General features: G+C 32.6%; 2 protein-coding genes across 2 annotated transcripts; both read right to left on the bottom strand.

The window, feature by feature from the left end:
- Positions 1-2,010: 2,010 nt before the first annotated feature.
- Positions 2,011-3,212, bottom strand: LOC18587444 (F-box/LRR-repeat protein At3g26922-like). The gene is made up of 2 exons (XM_018128930.2): positions 2,250-3,212; positions 2,011-2,091 (listed from the first exon to the last, which is right to left on the bottom strand). The coding sequence occupies exons 1-2, from the start codon at positions 3,210-3,212 to the stop codon at positions 2,011-2,013; spliced, it is 1,044 nt and encodes a 347-aa protein (XP_017984419.2).
- Positions 3,213-16,360: 13,148 nt separating this feature from the next.
- On the bottom strand, positions 16,361-18,351 carry LOC148760586 (F-box/LRR-repeat protein At3g26922-like). The gene is made up of 3 exons (XM_088810556.1): positions 17,386-18,351; positions 16,651-16,748; positions 16,361-16,370 (listed from the first exon to the last, which is right to left on the bottom strand). Exons 1-3 carry the CDS (start codon positions 18,349-18,351, stop codon positions 16,361-16,363), a joined length of 1,074 nt encoding a protein of 357 aa, XP_088666682.1.
- Positions 18,352-19,637: the final 1,286 nt, after the last annotated feature.

Raw genomic sequence — 19,637 nt, 5'->3', positions numbered from 1 at the left:
AAAATTGCCCTACTTTTAATTGTTTAGGAATCTTTTATTGAGATAGAATAGAAATGAAAATCAAATAACGAAATTCTTCTATTTATACAGCCAAAGTTTCTCTCAACTTTAGAAGTAGCTCCATACATAGAATGTCAATAAAATTTACAAAATACACATCAATCAAACACTTAAAAAAGATCTTGATATTGCGATCACGAAGCCGACCTTTACTGACCATAAATCTCACTGCGTAACATAGGTACCAATTGAGGCTTAATTTAATTTTTATACATCTTAATCATAATTTAGTTAAAATATAAAAATTTAATTCTTTCTAACAATTTTCCAATATCAAAATTATAAGGCTTTTGTTGTTAGCATGAAAGAAAAGCGTGGCATGGCAAGACTTGAGAGTTGCCAAGTAAACATGACCATGAAGAGTGAAACCATGCCTCAAGATGCCTCAAGTAAACATGTCTTATACATTCTCATTAAGATAAACAAACTTGCAGCTCTAGAACAATATAATTGATTAAGCATAAAATGTTCATTTGGATTAAATGGGTAGGATAGTGATCAAATTTGCAAAAAACACAATGAGCAAAAAAGAAAATAGACAGCATATGATTCTAATGTTTTCAAGCTTTTCGATCCCATCAGCCATGCTTTCGTATCTATAAGATAAATATTTTAAAAAAAAATTACCCTACTTTTAATTGCTTAAGAATCTTTGATTGAGATAGAGTAGAAATGAAAATCAGATAGTGAAATTCATCCATTTATACAGCCAAAGTTTCTCTCAACTTTAGAAGTAACTCCATACATAAACCAAACATTAAAGACCAACATAAAAGATTGACAATCAGTTTTAGAAAGAGTTTACAAATCCCAAGTTAATCTGTATCCTCAAGACTCTCATAGCTTGCTTTGCTATCCATGCCTAAGAAATCAATTACAAAGCAAAGCTCGTAAGATAACCAATTTTCACATTTCAAGTCAAATATATATTAATTATTAACAAAGAATAAAAGACAAAATAAAAATACTTACATATTTTCAATATAGTAGAATTGTTGAGGAAGTAGTTTAGGATACATGCAGGCATTTCAAACTTCTTGCTTTCCCACTTCTTAGCTTTTATCTTCAGATGCTTTAAATTAGCAAATGGTAGTCGATTTTGATACAACAAGGACGGAAATTTGGTGAGAACCTTACCATAAAGAAATGGTTATAAGAGATTAGAGAAGGAAATCTTTGAGAAAATCACATGTTAAGATGCATTCGTTTTTATCTAATTCACAATAATTGTCATTGTCTGTTATAAGAATGAATAAGATAACAAAAGAGAACAATAACCAATTTGCTCTACTGTCTTCCAAATGTAAAATAGAAGAAAACCAAAGCCATATATGTCAGTGATGCACCAAGTGAGTCTAGCAATATATATCCACCTTTTGTATTTAATAAGGAGTTCAAAAGAATAAATGGATGGCTGTTAATAAAATATTGACTGGTAGGTATGCTACAATGAAACAAATTAAAAGCCAATCTTTCCTAAATATAATTAGAGAAGCAACAACTAGATCAATGCATTAAAGAGGAATTACTTTTTCTCTTAAATTCTATATATTCAACATACAAATTTCCTTAAAATTTCTTTTCATTAAAATTTTCATGAATCAAATAATATCAAAACAAGCATGCTAGGGGTCTAAAACAAAAACAGATTGTTAAATCCAAGACACAATGTATCTCATACTTAAACATGCTCTTTTTCAATTAAAAGAGAAAGCTAAGAGGATCTTTCAAGCTTCAGTAAATTTCTTACTACCCTATTCAATGATCCATTTCCTTTTGTGCAGGAGAATTCTTATCTTTAAATTCTTTGACACGATAGTTTAAAAGTACAAGACACATTTATAAAATGGTGATGAGAAACGTAAATTTAGTATGGAATCTATTTGAACAATATGAGATCTGTTATTCTTTTTGAATGATGAAACAGTGTCTTTCTCGATGCTATAACATTTAGTTTTCCTTTTCAATTTGTCTCCTCTTTTGTATCAATTTCCAAGCAAGAGTTGAAGAGAAAATGAGCAATATGGTGCTCTGTACCATAATGTATAAAACTAATAACGCATTCCACACATGTGTGATGGAGAGAAAGTGTTGCAAATCACTTTAAGCAACAAGATCAATACACCATAATATATCATAAATTCAAAGGTTCAATAATATGAAATGGAAAATGAGTAAAAGAAATTTACCTGCACTGTTGACGATGATAATGTTAAAGATTTTGCATGACGAAACTCGTTAAGGGTGTTGATCAAACGAAGAACATACTCTTCTTCATTGCGTTTAAATCCGAGTGTCTTTATATCAAAATATACATCATCGACAGATGCAAGGTGATCCGTTAAGCACACTATGGGAGGAATACCAGAATACTTAAAAGTTGTGAGTCGAGGAGCATAAATCTCAACCTTGCCGTGACGAAGAGATGCAAATGAAAGTACCAAGCTCGTCAGCTTAAGAGCATCAATACATAAACCTTCACTACCCACCGCTAAAATATCAAAAAGTTGCAAAGTTTCAAGATTTGGGCATCCTGAGAAAGCCGTTGGTTCAAAGTTTGGTCCGGCCGCAGAGAAATGAGAAAGATGCAAAGACTTAAGAGCTGGACAAGCCAGCAATGTGGGTAGTTTCATGGGCATCCAATCACTACCTTTCAACTCGAGTGATGTCAATGATTGACAAGTCCAGAAGCTCTCGGGAAATAAATATTGGCAATCAGAGCGGGAATGGAAGGTGAGTTGCTGGACATTGTGTTTAACAGCATAGCAAAGCAATCCGTCTACGAGAAAACAGTGCGGGTCATAGATATGGGATTGGACACAAACCTTGACAAGGTCAGTGGGGCAACGCCGGAAAAGGACTTGGCTGATGAAATTGCTGAAAGAACACATCTTCATCTCTACCTCCTCTTTGTCTTCGTCATCTGTTTCCTGTTGGAAAGGGAAAGTATCGAAATTGAAGTCAAGGTTTGGAAGGGATTGCCAGAGGGGCTTCCATCTCTTGGACAAAACACAGGTTTGAACCGCCTGCTTGGTGTTTAAGAGAGACATGATTTTAAGGAGAAGATCATCAGGTAACTTGCTGATCCTGTCTTCAACAGTCATGTTCCTCCTCCCAAGTGTTAACAACAACATATCGCTGAAATCTTCCATCTAAACTTTTCCAAGACCACCCAAACTTGCAAGGGAGAGGGGATTTTGGGTTTTCTAAAGGAGAGGAGACTGTTTGAGCGAGAGGTAACGGCTTGAGGGGTTTACAGAGAGAAAATGGTAAGGAAAAAGAAAATTCGGATTCTTACCTTATACTTATATTTTAACCATCAGTGTCCACTCTAATTTTTTTTTGGAGAATATGGTATTTATCATTATATATTTTTCTTACATTTTCTCTACATACGTAAAATGTCGAATAGTAGAATGAAACTTAATAAATGCATATATATGCTACATATTTTGTTTGAGTTATTGTTATCATTTGTGCTACTATTTACAATTCTAAATATATAGAATGTCAATGAAATTTTACAAAATGCACATCAATCAAACACTTCAAAAAAGAAAAAACACAATGAGCAAAAGGGAAAATAAACAGTCTATGATTCTAATGTTTTCAAACATTTCGATCCCATCAACTATGCCTTCGTATCTATAAGCCAAACGTCTTTACTTAAAAATTGCCATGCTTTTAATTGTTGAAGAATCTTTGATTGAGATGGAATATAAATGAAAATTAGATTGTGAAATTCATCCATTTATACAACCGAAGTTTCTCTCAACTTTAGAAATATCTCCATACATAGAATGCTAATAAAATTTACAAAATGCAAATCAATCAAACACTTAAAACAGATCTTCATATTATGATCACGAAGTCGACCTTGACCCACCATAAATCTCATTGCAAAGCACGGGCATCAACTAAGTCTTACTTTAATTTTTATACATCTTAATCATAATTTAGTTAAAATATAAAAGTTTAATTCTATCTAACAATTTAACAATATCAAAATTATAAGGCTTTTGTTAGCATGAAACAAAGGCTTGGCTTGGCTAGACTTGAGAGTAGTCGAGCAAACGTGACCATGAAGAGTGAAACCATGCCTCAAGATGCTGTGGTACATGTCTTACACATGCCATGGTATGTCCATACATAGAATGTCAATAAAATTTACAAAATGCATATTAATCAAACACTTAAAAAAGTTCTTGATATTATGATCAAGAAGCTAACCTTTACTCACCATAAATCTCATTGCAGAGCACGGGTATCAACTGAGTCTTAATTTAATTTTTATACATCTTAATCGTAATTGAATTCAAATATAAAAATTTAATTATGTTTAACCATTTTTCAATATCAAAAGTTTAAGGCTGTTGTTGTTAGCATGGAAGAAAGGCTTGGCTTGGTTTTTGGGTTTTCTAAAGGAGAGGGGACTGTTTGAGCGAGAGGTAACGGCTTGAGGGGTTTACAGAGAGAAAATGATGAGGAAAATGAAAATTCGGATTCTTACCTTATACTTATGCTTTAACCATCAATGTCCACTCTAATTTTTTTTTGGACAATATGGTATTTATCATTAAATATTTTTCTGACATTTTCTCTACATAGGTAATATGTCAAATAGTAGAATGAAACTTAAAAAATGCATGTATATGCTACATATTTTGTTTAGGTTATTGATATCATATGTAATACTATTTACAATTCTTAATATATAGAATGCCAAAAAAATTTATAAAATGCACATCAATCAAACACTGTAAAAAAATCAAGATATTACGATCACGAAGTTGACTTTTATCCACCATAAATCTCACTACATAACATAGATATCAATTGAGTTTTAATTTAATTTTTATACATCTTAATTATAATTTAGTTCAAATATAAAAATATAATTAAAAATTTAATTCTATCTATCAATTTTTCAATATCAAATTATAAGGCTTTTTGTTGGTAACATGAAAGAAAGGCTTAGCCTGGCTAGACTTGAGAGTAGCCGAGTAATTACATGACCATGAAGATGAAAGAAAGGCTGTAGCAGCAATGACCAAGTGAGCGTGAGTGGAAACCGCTCAAGAGAAAATGGTAAGGAATATAAAAATTCAGATTTTTAGCTTAATTTTACATATGTTTTAATTACCTACAAACGACGTAGTTTATCAAGGCAGGATCAAACTAATTATCTTGGCCACTCTAATTCTGTCTATCAATTTTTCAATATCAAATTATAAGGCTTTTTGTTGTTAGCATGAAAGAAAGGCTTGGCCTGGCTAGACTTGAGAGTAGCCAAGTAAATACATGACCATGAAGAGTGAAACCATGCCTCAAGATGCCATGGTACATGTCTTACACGCTCTCAATAAGGTATACAAACTTGTAGCTCTAGGACAGTATGTTTGATTAAATATAAAATGTTCATATGGATTAAATCTGCTAAAAACACAAAGAGCAAAAAGGAAAATAAACAGTATGATTCTAATGTTTTTGAACTTTTCGATCTCATCATCCATGCTTTCGTATCTGTAAATAAAATATTTTGACTAAGTGAGTCTAGGAATATATATCCACTTCTTGTGTTTAATAAAGAGTTTACAAGAATAAATGGATGGCTGCCAATAAAATATTGACCTGTAGGTATGCTACAATAAAATAAACTAAAATGTAATTAAAGCAAAAACCAGATCAATGCATTGATGAATAATTACTTTTTCTTTTAAATTCTATTTATTCAGCATTAAGATTTCCTTCAAACTTCTTTCCTCCAAAATTTTCATGAATTAAACAATGTCAAAATGAACATGCTAGGGGTCTAAAACGAGTACAGACTGCTAAATTCAAGACACAATATATCTCATGCTTATTAAAAGAGAACTAAAATGAACTTCCATACTTTGGTAAATTTTACACAACTTATCAAGACAAGACAACAGATGACCTTGTCATGGAAAACTGCCTTACTACCCTATTTAATAATCTATTTCCTTTTGTGTAGGAGAATTCCAATCCTTGAATTCTTTGACATGACAGTTCAAAAGAATAAGACACATCGGAAACATAAATTTAGTAGGGAATGTATTTGAACAAGATGAGTTAGGATGAGTTCTGTTATTCTTTTAATATGATGAAATGCTATCCTTCAAGATACTGTAACATTTAGTTTCCTTATTTCAGTTTTTCTCCTCTTTAGTATCAATTTCCAAACCGAGTTGAAGAGAGAAAAAAAAACAATATGCTGCTCTATATTATAATTATATATAAAACCAAGAACACATTACACATAAGTGATAGAGAGAAAGTTTTACAAATTTTTTCTAGCTAAAATTTGCTTCCATTCCAATCCATAATGGTTAAAAAAGAGATTTAAGCGACGAAATCAACATACCGTAGTATATAAAAATGGCAGAAAGAGTTAATAGTTTTGCAAATCCTTTCCCAATTAACGTTTTCACACCAACCCATAATGGTTAAAAAGAGATTTAAGCAACATAATTTATCATAAATCCAAACAACCAATGATATGAAATGGCAAATGAGTCAAAGCAATTTACCTTAACTATTGACATTGATAATGTGAGAGATTCGTATACTGATTTTTAAATAGAAAGATCATATACTATTCATTGAGTCAAATGCTCGGATACATAAATATTGTATTTCGTTTTAAGAAGCACTAAAATTGTCCCTGTCCGCTGCGTTCGGAACAAACAAACGATTTGTCATTCGAGTTAAATAAAAGATTTGTCATTGGTTTTAATACAAAGTTAAAGAGAATTTGATTGATGTTCATAATTTCATACATTTCTTGAACAAATTAAAGATGATCATCTACTTTTATAGTGTCATTATTTAAGTACAAAAGTTGGTTATGATCAAATATATTAACAAAAGTTGTTGTTGTTGTTTGTAGTACAAAGTTAAAGAGCATTTCATTTATGCTCATAATGTCATACATTTCTGAAACAAAATGAAGATGATCATCTGCTTGTATGTATTTGCAGATGTGTATGATGGCAGAGGTAGCTGTTGTTTACAAAAGTTAACATTAGAATGTTCACATCGTCAAGCTACCTGTTGGCCAAAAATGTGAGTCAACATTGGTCAACATTGCCTATGCACAAAAGTTGCCATCAGATTGTTTATCTTGTTTGGTTACCTTTAGACAAAAAATATTGGGCAGTCGTGGGTTCCGTGATGGGCAAAATTCCAGAGTTTGTCGACATCAAGGAACAGGATGAAGGTGTTCACTAGGCTATTTTTTGGTGTGTGGCTTGTCTTGGAGGATCCTCTAGATGGAAAAAAAGAAAAAAACAAAATGAAAAGTTAGGTTTGGTAAATAATCTTGCAGGAAAGGAATGAGGTTGGGGAAGGCAGATGGTTATAAATTCATGAAGTAACATGATTAATGGGAGTTAATCATCTTGTCAATACCTTGAGAAATTAATACAATGTAAGCGTTCATAAGCAAATTGAGTTACATGAGTAGTTTGGAAATCAAATGTTGTATGCGTTAAATTGATAAGAATATTAGTATATATATAAGCAAGATTTATGACCAAATGCATACTCAGTTCTGGTTAGAGGGTGATGCCTCTACATTGAAAAATAGCAAGAAGAGTTTGTAGTTTGGAGTAACACAGATTATTAAGAGCATAATAATCAATCATAAAGAACACGAAAGGTACAAATTAAAGAATCTTTGCCATGCTTTTAATTGTTGAAGAATCTTTGATTGAGATAGAATAGAAATGAAAATTAGATTGTGAAATTCATCCATTTATACAACCGAAGTTTCTCTCAACTTTAGAAGTATCTCCATACATAGAATACTAATAAAATTTACAAAATGCAAATCAATCAAACACTTAAAAAAGATCTTCATATTATGATCATGAAGCCGACCTTTACCCACCATAAATCTCATTGGAAAGCACGGGCATCAACTAAGTCTTACTTTAATTTTTATACATCTTAATCATAATTTAGTTAAAATATAAAAATTTAATTCTATCTAACAATTTAACAATATCAAAATTATAAGGCTTTTGTTAGCATGAAACAAAGGCTTGGTGTAGACACCTATTTCAAAAAAAAAAAAATAATAATAATAAAATTTAATTAAAAAAAGAGCCAAAAAATAAAAAAATTAATAAGAAATAAAAAAATAAAAAAAAATGATGAATGAATAGGAAGGGACTGAGAGTGTGCTCAACCCCTTATCCAGTCCATTATTACAGGGCATTAGTGCCCTTAAAAGGTAGCTGGATTTAGGGAGGACTGGTCACCTCCGGCTACCAACCCTTCTTGTTTGCCATAGACATGTGAAATCATGCTCAGAAGAGCATGATTTCGCCTCTGGATTGTCCAAATTTTTGGACAATCCAGTTTCTTAAAAGGGGGTTTCAAACCAATGGAGGGAAGGGAAAAACAAAATTTTTTAAAACAAAAAAACCAAAGAGAATCGGCAATCAAAATCCCTAAGAGTCTCTAGTAGCAAAAAACCACAATCAATCAAAAATCCCTAGTCTCTAGCAACAAATAAACCTCAATCCACAAAATAAAAAAATATACCAAAAATACCAAAAAAAATAAAGCAAAAAATACACAATGGAAAGAGGAGAGCAACGGTGTTTGGGGGATTTTTGGTTAGGATAGATTTTGATTTTTGGGGTTTTTGTTGTCACCGGATAGGAAAGCCTAGAGGGTTTGCCGCCGTCGGTTGGAAAACTAGTTTTTGGGAGTGTTAGAGTTAGGTTTTGAAGGTGAGTCACGTTAGGAGAGAGCTGCTGGGGTGTGACATCGGGGACGTCGAACGGCGAATAGGGGTTTCTGTTTTCGGTGGCCGGCAAAGGAAAGAGAGAGATAGAGATTTGAGGTAGTCGACGCCGCCGGTTAAGGAGGTCCGGTTTGGGGTGGTGGCCGATGAGAAAGGGTTTAGAGAGGGTGGAGGCTTTTAGAGAGAAGGCAAAGAGGAAGCTTTTAGAGAGAGAAACAAGAGGGAAAAAATGAAGGAGGAAGGGAGGAAAGAGAGATTAAATACCTAGGGTTTGGAAGCATTAAACAGCGTCATTTTGGGCAACAGAAGGCTGTTGGGAAGGAGACTAACACGGGGCATTTTGGGGAGCAGGATTTGTGGGCTTATAGTGGCGGGTTGGCTGAAGTGGGTTGACCCTTTGGGCCGCTTTAGCCCACCAAGGTAAATTCCTAACCCTTTTATGGATCTGTTTGTTGACCCATTTTGTATGATTTCCTTTTTAAGGAATATTAGATAGAATTAATTCTAAATTGTTATAGTATAAAATTTTAATTTTTTTATGATATTTTAGACTTAGAAGGTTAATGCAAATGGAAGAATATAGAAATAATAAAGCATAAAAAAAATAAAAATATTTTTGGAGGATGTTTAGCTATACAAAGAATTGAAGCTTAGGAAAATATTTACTACAAATATAAAAATAACAATAAAAATAACATATAAATGAATGAAGTAAATGGTAGGCTAAAGATTTATATATAAAATTAAGAACTTGGAAATTATTGGATTAAGTATTAAAGTAATAAAATGGGTATGAGAATCAATCTTAGAAAATTAACCCCTAAAAAATAGAAAATAATGATAATACTTTATGACATTAACTACAAGTATAATATACCGATGATGGGATGTCCATTCGGAGCGCGAGAAGTCGCAATTTCGAGTAAACTTCCCTAGGTTAGGGGTTTCGATTAAGACTCCACTAGTACGATGGAAGGGTCTTAATTTGGAATTCCAATGTTCCTAATTTTAAATAAAATAAAATACTGTATATTCAATGACCAATTAATCAAAATATACAAAACAAAAAAAATAGAAAATTAGCAATAATAATGAATTCGTTAATCATAATACAAAAGTAGAAAATACATATTAAAAAAAATAACAAGTTACGGATGATAAAAAATAATAATACTTGGTCTAAAAATTTGATTTTTGACTTTCGTATAATAAATAAGTATCTATATAGTTAAATATATATCGACATAGAAATGGTTATACAAAAACAATCAATAAACGTAAATTATTTGTTTATAATAAACACACACAAAGAAGAAGTAGTGAATTTCGTGGGAAATAGGAAACGAACATAGAATCTACGAGTGCATCATGTACCATGGTCGCATTGTTAAATGTCATGGCATATAGATATATTCTGTATACGGGTCTAAACCCCGATGATGAAACTTTTCGAGAAAGCTTGCGAAGGCAAGTTTCATCGGTAAATTCCCTAGGTGAAAAGATACCTCCGAACTCCACTAGTACAATGAGAGGGTCCGGAGAAATATCTTTAATAAAAGGCTTTTACCCGTATTAGGATTTGCATTCATGAAAGCACTGTTTTTTTTTTACGCACAAACGACTATCCCGATGATGAGATCTACCAAATAAACTTGCGAAGGCGAGTTGCTAAGGTATTTCCCTAGGTGAGAATACTTTTGGATCCCACCAGTACAATGGACAGATTCGGAAAGTACACTCAATAAAGGATTTTCGTTTGGCATTATCTCGATTTTATGCCACGTATTTCACAATTGCATCATGTGCATGTTAGACCCGTAAAAAATGAAATAAAATATTCTAATAAAAGATAAAATAAATAAATAACAATTAAGGAAACATAAGAATAAAACTAATGGGTTAGGATAATATATGATTAAATGGTACCGTTCGTGGAACGGGTGTCACAGGGGTGCTAATCCTTTCCCGTGCGTAACCGTACTCCTGAACCCAAATCTAAAAGATACGTAGACCAGTTTATCATTCTTTCGACAGACCTAAAATTAATTTAGGATTTTGTCGAGTAGAACAAAATAGGGTGGCCAATCACACCTAGAAAAAAAAGATTGGTGGCGACTCCTAGTTACTCGATTTTCACCCACGTCTAGCTGTCGAGTTTCCGGACCCGCACGTTACGACACTTGGCTTGGCTAGACTTGAGAGTAGCCGAGCAAACGTGACCATGAAGAGTGAAACCATGCCTCAAGATGTCGTGGTACATGTCTTACACATGCCATGATATCTCTAGACATAAAATGTCAATAAAATTTACAAAATGCACATTAATCAAACACTTAAAAAAATTCTTGATATTATGACCAAGAAGCTGACCTTTACCCACCATAAATCTCATTGCAAAGCACAAGTATCAACTGAGTCTTAATTTAATTTTTGTACATCTTAATCGTAATTGAATTCAAATATAAAAATTTAATTATGTTTAACCATTTTTCAATATCAAAAGTTTAAGGCTGTTGTTGTTAGCATGGAAGAAAGGCTTGGCTTGGTTGGACTTCAGAGTAGTCAAGTAAACATGACCATGAAAGGTGAAACCATGCCTCGAGATGCCATGGTACATGTCTTACACATTTTCATTGAGAGATACAAACTTGCAGCTGTAGAACAGTATAATTGATTAAACATATAATGTTCACTTGGATTAAATGGGTCGCATAGTGCCCAAATCTGTAAAAAAACACAATAAGCAAAAAGGAAAATAAACAGTATATGATTTTAATGTTTTTGAACTTTTGGATCCCATCAGCCATGCCTTCTTGTCTATAAGCCAAATGATTTTGCTTAAAAATTACCCTACTTTTAATTGTTGAAGAATCTTTGATTGAGATAGAAACTAAAATCAGATTGTGAAATTCATCCATTTATACAATCAAAGTTTCTCTCAACCTTAGAATTATCTCCTTACATAGAATGCAAATAAAATTTACATGATGCACATTAATTAAACACTTAAAAAAGATTTTGATATTACGATCATGAAGCCAACCTTTAGCCACCATTAGTCTCATTGCAAAGCACGGGTATCAATTGAGTTTTAATTTAATTTTTATACATCTTAATCATAATTTAGTTAAAATATAAAAATTTAATTATGTCTAACAATTTTTCAATATCAAAATTATAAGGCTTTTGTTGGCATGAAACAAAGGCTTGGCTTTGCTAGACTTGAGAGTAACCAGGTAAATGTGACCATGAAGAGTGAAACCATGCCTCAAGATGCCATGGTATATGTCTTACACATTCCATGGCATCTCCATACATAGAATGTCAATAAAATTTACATAATGCACATTAATCAAACACTTAAAAAAGATCTTGATATTATGATCACAAAGTCGACCTTTACCCACCATAAATCTTATTGCAAAGCACAGATATCAACTGAGTCTTAATTTAATTTTTACACATCTTAATCATAATTTAGTTCAAATGTAAAAATTAAATCTTGTCTAACAATTTTCAATATCAAAATTATAAGGCTTTTGTTGTTAGTGTGAAAGAAAGGCTTGGCTCGGTTGGACTTTAGAGTAGCCAAGTAAACATAACCATGAAGAGTGAAACTGTCACGACCCGGAACTCCCCTCGAGCCCGTGACAACCGCCGCGGTGCCCCGATGGGCACTCATCTCTCGGAATGCCAACCGGAACCTCGCAAGGCTTAATATCAGTTTCTCGTTTTCCCTGGTGAGTAACTATTGCCAAATATTATGTTCTAAAGGATTTTGAGCTATTTCCAACTTAAAACTGATAAAATAAAAATTTTGTCTCACTGAGGCATTTTGGTCATTTTTCACTAAAAATTTCGAAACCAGTTAAAAATATAGTAAACAAGTACCAATCGCATAATTCATATTCAAAACTAAGTTTAAGCATCTAAAACCTTTATTTAAAATGAAATTCTAATTATTTGAATATAATAAGAAGATAAAATAAAATATTCAATAAAATATTTTATTTTCTTATAAACAGTAATTTTAGAGTTATACGTAAATACTTTTTGTAATGTAAAAACAAAATAAATTCATTCTTACTGTAACACAATAAAGTAGAATATTTAAATTAATTTAAATTTACAACATCAAGTGTGCCCACAAATAACTAGAATTAAGGAAAACTGTGAACCTACTGTGTGGAGGACGCTAATCCAATAGAAGCCCTCAATGGAATCAGCTATCTACAGCTTACTCTGAGCTTGAAATGGGTGGAAAGGAGGGTGGTGAGATTATAAAATCTTAGTGAGTAAACAAACATCATTTAAATCATCTAAAACCGAGTAAAAGGAGACAATTCAAATATCCCACCATTTTTAAGTATTTCACAATTTGAAAATTCATTCTAACCCATGCAAATAGTTGTATTTCATTTAATTTCTCATTAAGGCTTATGATTTCCATAAACATTTGGCTCATGCCATCAAATAGTACTCAGTGACACCTTAATTAGAGGTGTACACTCGAGCCTGCCAAGGCTGTTAAAAATTCACATTTCACATAAATCATATTTTTATTTTGAAAACATAGCCGTTCCTTGGCGTTAGCGGAGTTCATCATCATGAGGTGGTTCGACGTGACGTGAACTCTAACCATACCTCAAAAGATACCCTACGCGCCTCTTCGACCGAGGTACATATATATATCCGGATTTCGTGCCCCTCTAATAGGTTGATCCACGAAATCCGCCCACTACAGCAAGCTAAACCCACCATACAATAAATTTCAATAACATGATATGGCAATTATTGTAATTCACAGCCTTTTAAGGCTAAATACATATTTCATACATTTCAACACAAATATCAATTCAGCCATTCATGCAAATATTGTCATAAGCCATTCGATTTCAAATCATAAATTTACAATATAACAAGTGGTCTCCAATTACTCTATTTTTCAAAATCATTATTCGATTTTAAGACAATTTATAAAATCCTTTCATTCAAATACATTTTTTTTGTAAAACACAAAAATTTACCATTTAAACTCCTTTTCAAAAAATTTCACCAAAACCGAATAAAAACATACTTTAGATAATAAAAATGATGGTAAGGTTACTCACCTCATAATAGCGGGATTTCTACGTCGTTATTAATTCGTATACGAGTATAATTATACTTAATTGCCTGTCACCTACTTCGTTCAACAAGCTTTCCTAGCAACCATTTAAATTCAATACATTTAGTGAATCAATTCTACTTTTCTCTCTCTCATTCTATCATAAATCCACTCACCTAATTCACATCTTAATATATTTTTACTATAATTAATTGCATCTTTTGTTCACGTAATTCTTTAGAGTATTAACACCGGTAACTTATTTACGGTATTTAGTGCCTATTTCAACCTTCTAAGCAACTTAAATTTACTTCATATCACCAATTAACCAATGCATAATTAAATAAAATAATTTAGCCTCCATATAATCCAATTTCAAAATAAATCATGGTGAAGAGTAAAGAAATTTTACCCAATTAAACTAAGTTGGCCCAAATCTTCACCTTCCTTTTCTTTTGGATTTTTCTTCCTTTGTTGTTTTTAGACTCTTATTCATGGACTTCTCCCATTTCTTTCTAATTGGACCATGTCCATTTTTCTTGCTTGTTGGGCCATGCCCATTTTCTTTGTTATTTTCTTTTCTTTTCTTTTCTTTTCTTTTCTTTCTTTCTTTCTTTCTTTCCCACCGTCCAACAACCTTGTTTGTCTTTCTTTTTCTTCTCTTCACATGCACAAACCGTCCACTCTCTTCCTCTCTCTCCCTCTCACCACCGGTCACCCTTTCCTAGCTTTTTATCCTTCAATTTTTTTCAGCAGCTACAGCTGCTCATTTTGGCTCCAAAATCAGCAGCTCTGCTGTTTTGTTTTTCTTCAAATATTCAGCAGCTAAGCTGCACCTTTCCCTCCAAAAATTTGTAGCCAAAACAATCACAATTTACCATCAAAATAGCACCTCAAAACCTTCAATTTTCTACTACAAAATTCTGCACTTTTTGGCATCCAAAACCAGTAGAAAAATGGCACTGTCTAGCCTCCAAAACCAGCCCTTAAATGGCTCTCTTTTCCTTCTTGAATGGTAGCAAAAATAGCCCCTCAACTCAGCTCTCTTTTCCTTTTATTTTTCTTTCTCTCTTGGCTTTCTCTTTGTTCTTTCTTTCTCTTCGTTTCTTCTTTGTTCTTTGGTTTCTCTTTTACACTCCCTCAACCGACCTCTCTCTTCTTTGTCTTCTTTACTTAGTTTACTCAATGGTATATATATATATATACTATTTTATTTCTTCATGAATGTTCCACCACATTCAGCTTTGTTCCAACCAGTCACATCACAATCTTTTTTTTCTCTTTTCTTCCTTCATTTGTTGCTTCACATGCGCCCCCCCCCCTCTAATTCACTAAGGAAAGAGTCTTTGACTCTTTTATTGACCACATGGGCGGCTGCCCATGTTGGTCTTATAATATTTTTTTTTATACACATACTATTATTATTTTACTCTATGTTAATTTTATTTTTCTATTTAATTTCCATTGCATATCCTTTAACTTTTATATGTTAAATTCGATCCTTTTGATATGTCTAAAAATTTCAATTTTCATCTAACTTCCTTTCTCAATGCGTGTACCACCGAAATATACAAATTGCACCTCAACGCAATATTACCATAATATTTAAATATTTACTTATCCGCGTTGGTTCGACTTAACAAAACACGCGTATTTCACTTTTATCGCTTATTTCTACAAAAATTCACTTGTATTTCTTCTCCCCCACTTGGATCAACCATATGATCCTTTTTCATGACTGATTTCGACATCCGGTTAAATATTAATATTTTAATATTATTTAATTAATAAAAATATTATTTTATTCTAAAATTTTTATCTTGTCTCCTTGGTACCCAAAATACCTTATTATGCCTCACTTGACTTCTGAATCGCCTTTTATCTCACAAATTCTCTTCCGATAAAATTATTATTATTCTATTATTATTTTCTCGCATGCGGATCATTTTATCTTAAACTACTCCTTTCGTCTTTTATCACTTTGAAACATTTTAATTGACTTCAATTTGCATCCGATCAACTTTATTTATCACTATATCAAAGTATGGGTTATTTCAGAAACCATGCCTCAAGATGCCATGGTACTTGTCTTACACATTCTCAATCAGATATACAAACTTGCAGCTTTAGAACAATATAATTGATTAAACATAAATTGTTCATATGGATTAAATGGGCAGCATAGTACTCAAATCTGTAGAAAACATAAAGAGCAAAAAGGAAAATAAATGGTATATGATTCTAATGTTTTCGAACTTTTTGATCCCAGCAGTCACGCTTTCGTATCTTTAAGCCAAATATTTTTGCTTAAAATTACCCTACTTTTAATTGCTCAAGAATCTTTGATTGAGAAAGAATAGAAATGAAAATCAAATAGTGAAATTCATCCATTTATACAGCCAAAGTTTCTCTCGACTTTAGAAGTAGCTGCATACATAAACAAAACAGCAAAGACCAACATAAAAGACTGACAATCAGTTTTAGAAAGCGTTTACAAATCTCAAGTCACTGGCTATCCTCAAAACTATCCATCCCTGAGAAATCAATTGCAAAAGCAAAGCTCGTAAGATAATCAATTTGCACATTTCAAATCAACTATACATTAATTATTAAATAAAAATAAAAGATAAAGTAAAAATACTTACATATTCTCAATATAGCAGAGTTGTTGAAAAAGTAGTTTAGGATACATGCAGGCATTTCAAACCTGTCCCTTTCCCACTTCTTAACTTTTATCTTCATATGCTTTAAATTAGCAAATGATAATGGATTTTGATCCAGCAAGGATGGAAATTTGGTGAGAACCTTACCACAAAGAAATGGTTATAAGAGATTTAGAAAAGGAAATCTTTGAGAAAATCACATATTAAGATGCATTCGTTTTTATCTAAATCACGATAATTGTCATTGTCCGTTATAAGAAAAAATAAGATAACAAAAGAGAACAGTAACCAACTTATCAAGATAAGACAACAGATGACTTTGACATGGAAAATTTCTTCATTCTTACCACCCTATTCAATGATCCATTTCCTTTGTTGCAGGCGAATTCCTATACGGGAATTCTGTGACAATATAGTTTAAAAGTACAAGACACATTTATAAAGTAGTGATGAGAAACGTAAATTTAGTATGGAATCTATCTGAACAAGATGAGTTTTGTTATTCATTTATAATGATGAAACAATATCCTTCTAGATGCTGTAACATTTAGTTTTCCATTTCAGTTTGTGTCCTCTTTTGTATCAATTTCCAAGCAAGAGTTGAAGAGAAAATGAACAATATGCTGCTCGGTATCATAATATATAAAGCTAACAACGCATTGCACAGATGGAGAGAAAGTGTTGCAAATCACTTTAAGCATCAAGATCAACATACCATAATATATCATAAATTCAAACGGTCAATAATATGAAATGGAAAATGAGTAAAAGCTATTTACCTGCACTGTGGACGATGATAATGTCAAAGATTTTGCATGACGAAACTCGCTAAGGGTGTTGATCGAACGAAGAACATACTCTCCTTCACTGTGTCTAAATCTGGGTGGTGTCTTTATATCAAAATATACATTATCGACAGATGCAAGGTGATCCGTTAAGCACACAATCGGAGGAGTACCAGAATACTTAAAGGTTGTGAGTCGGGGAGCATAAATCTCAACCTTACCGTCACCAAGAAATGCAAATGAAAGTACCAAGCTTGTCAGCTTAAGAGCATCAATACATAAACCTTCACTACCCACCGCTAATATATCAAAAAGTTGCAAAGTTTCAAGATTTAGGCAACCTGAGAAAGCCGTTGGTTCAAAGTTTGGTCCAGCCGTAGAGAAATGAGAAAGATGCAAAGACTTAAGAGCTGGACAAGCCAGTAATGTGGGTAGTTTCATGGGCATCCAATCACTACCTTTCAACTCGAGTGATGTCAATGATTGACAAGTCCAGAAGCTCTCGGGAAATAAATATTGGCAATCAGAGCGGGAATGGAAGGTGAGTTGCTGGACATTGTGTTTAACAGCATAGCAAAGCAATCCGTCTACGAGAAAACAGTGCGGGTCATAGATATGGGATTGGACACAAACCTTGACAAGGTCAGTGGGGCAACGCCGGAAAAGGACTTGGCGGATGAAATTGCTGAAAGAACACATCTTCATCTCTACCTCCTCTTGGTCTTCGTCATCTATTTCCTGTTGGAAAGGGAAAGTATCGAAATCGAAGACAAGGTTTGGAAGGGATTGCCAGAGGGGCTTCCATCTCTTGGACAAAACACAGGTTTGAACTGCCTGCTTGGTGTTTAAGAAAGACATGATTTTAAGGAGAAGACCATCAGGTAACTTGCTGATCCTGTCTTCAATAGTCATGTTCCTCCTCCCAAGTGTAAACAGCAACATATCGCTGAAATCTTCCATCTAAATTTTTCCAAGACCACCCAAACTTGCAAGCGAGAGAGGGGATTTTGGGTTTTCTAAAGGAGAGGAGACTGTTTGAGTGAGAGGTAACGGCTTGAGGGGTTGATAGAGAGAAAATGGTAAGGAAAATGAAAATTCAGATTCTTACCTTATACTTATGTTTTAACCATCAATGTCCACTCTGATTTTTTTTTTGGACAATATGGTATTTATTATTAAATATTTTTCTTACATTTTCTCTAGATAGGAAAAATGTCGAATAGTAGAATGAAACTTAAAAAATGCATATATATGCTACATATTTTATTTGACTTATTGCAATCGTATGTAATACTATTTACAATTCTTAATATAGAGAATGCCAATAAAATTTTACAAGATGCATATCAATCAAACACTTCAAAAAAATCAAGATTTTACAACCACGAAGCTAACCTTTACCCACCATAAATCTCACTTCGTAACACAAATATCAATTGAGTTTTAATTTATTTTTTATACATCTTAATTATAATTTAGTTCAAATATAAAAATATTATTAAAAATTTAATTTGGTCCATCAATTGTTCGATATCAAATTATAAGGCTTTTTGTTGTTAGCTTGAAAGAAAGGCTTGGCCTGGCTAGATTTGAGAGTAGCCAAGTAATTACATGACCATGAAGAGTGAAACCATGCCTCAAGATACCATGGTACATGTCTTACACATTCTGATTGAGATATACAAACTTGCAACACTAGAACAATATAATTGATTAAACATAAAATGTTCGTTTGGATTAAATGGTCAGTGCAGTGCTCAAATTTGCAAAAAAAAAATAAAAACTCAATGATCCAAAAGGAAAATAAACAGTATATGATTCTAATGTTTTTGAATTTTTTGATCCCATCAGTCATGCTGTCGAATCTATAAGCCAAAAGTTTTTGCTTAAAAATTACCCCATTTTTAATTGTTAAAAAATCTTTGATTGAGATAGAATAGGAACGAAAATCAGATTGTGAAATTCATCCATATATACAACCAAAGTTACTCTCAACTTTAGAAGCATCTCCATACATAGTGCTAATAAAATTTACAAAATGCACAGCAATCAAACACTTAAAAAAGATCTTGATATTACGATCACGAAGCCAACCTTTACCCACCATAAATCTCATTGCAAAGCACGGGTATCAACTGAGTCTTAATTTAATTTTTATATATCTTAATCATAATGTAGTTCAAATTTAAAAATTTAATTCTATCTAACAATTTTCCAATATCGAAATTATAAGGCTTTTGTTAGCA

Source organism: Theobroma cacao, chromosome 10 (genome assembly GCF_053813885.1).
Source record: "Theobroma cacao isolate CCN51 chromosome 10, ASM5381388v1, whole genome shotgun sequence".
Taxonomy (NCBI): domain Eukaryota; kingdom Viridiplantae; phylum Streptophyta; class Magnoliopsida; order Malvales; family Malvaceae; genus Theobroma; species Theobroma cacao.
Note: the sequence above shows the minus strand (reverse complement) of the source record. Positions and strands in the feature narration are given on the sequence as shown.

Excerpts from the sequence above, each read along its gene's own strand:
- LOC18587444 (XM_018128930.2), bottom strand. The coding sequence starts at position 3,212 with ATGGAAGATTTCAGCGATATGTTGTTGTTAACACTTGGGAGGAGGAAC. Across the intron at positions 2,092-2,249 it reads TATCATCGTCAACAGTGCAG|AGCACCATATTGCTCATTTT; the intron begins GTAAATTTCTTT and ends ATTATGGTACAG.
- LOC148760586 (XM_088810556.1), bottom strand. The coding sequence starts at position 18,351 with ATGGAAGATTTCAGCGATATGTTGCTGTTTACACTTGGGAGGAGGAAC. Across the intron at positions 16,749-17,385 it reads TATCATCGTCCACAGTGCAG|GTTCTCACCAAATTTCCATC; the intron begins GTAAATAGCTTT and ends CTTTGTGGTAAG.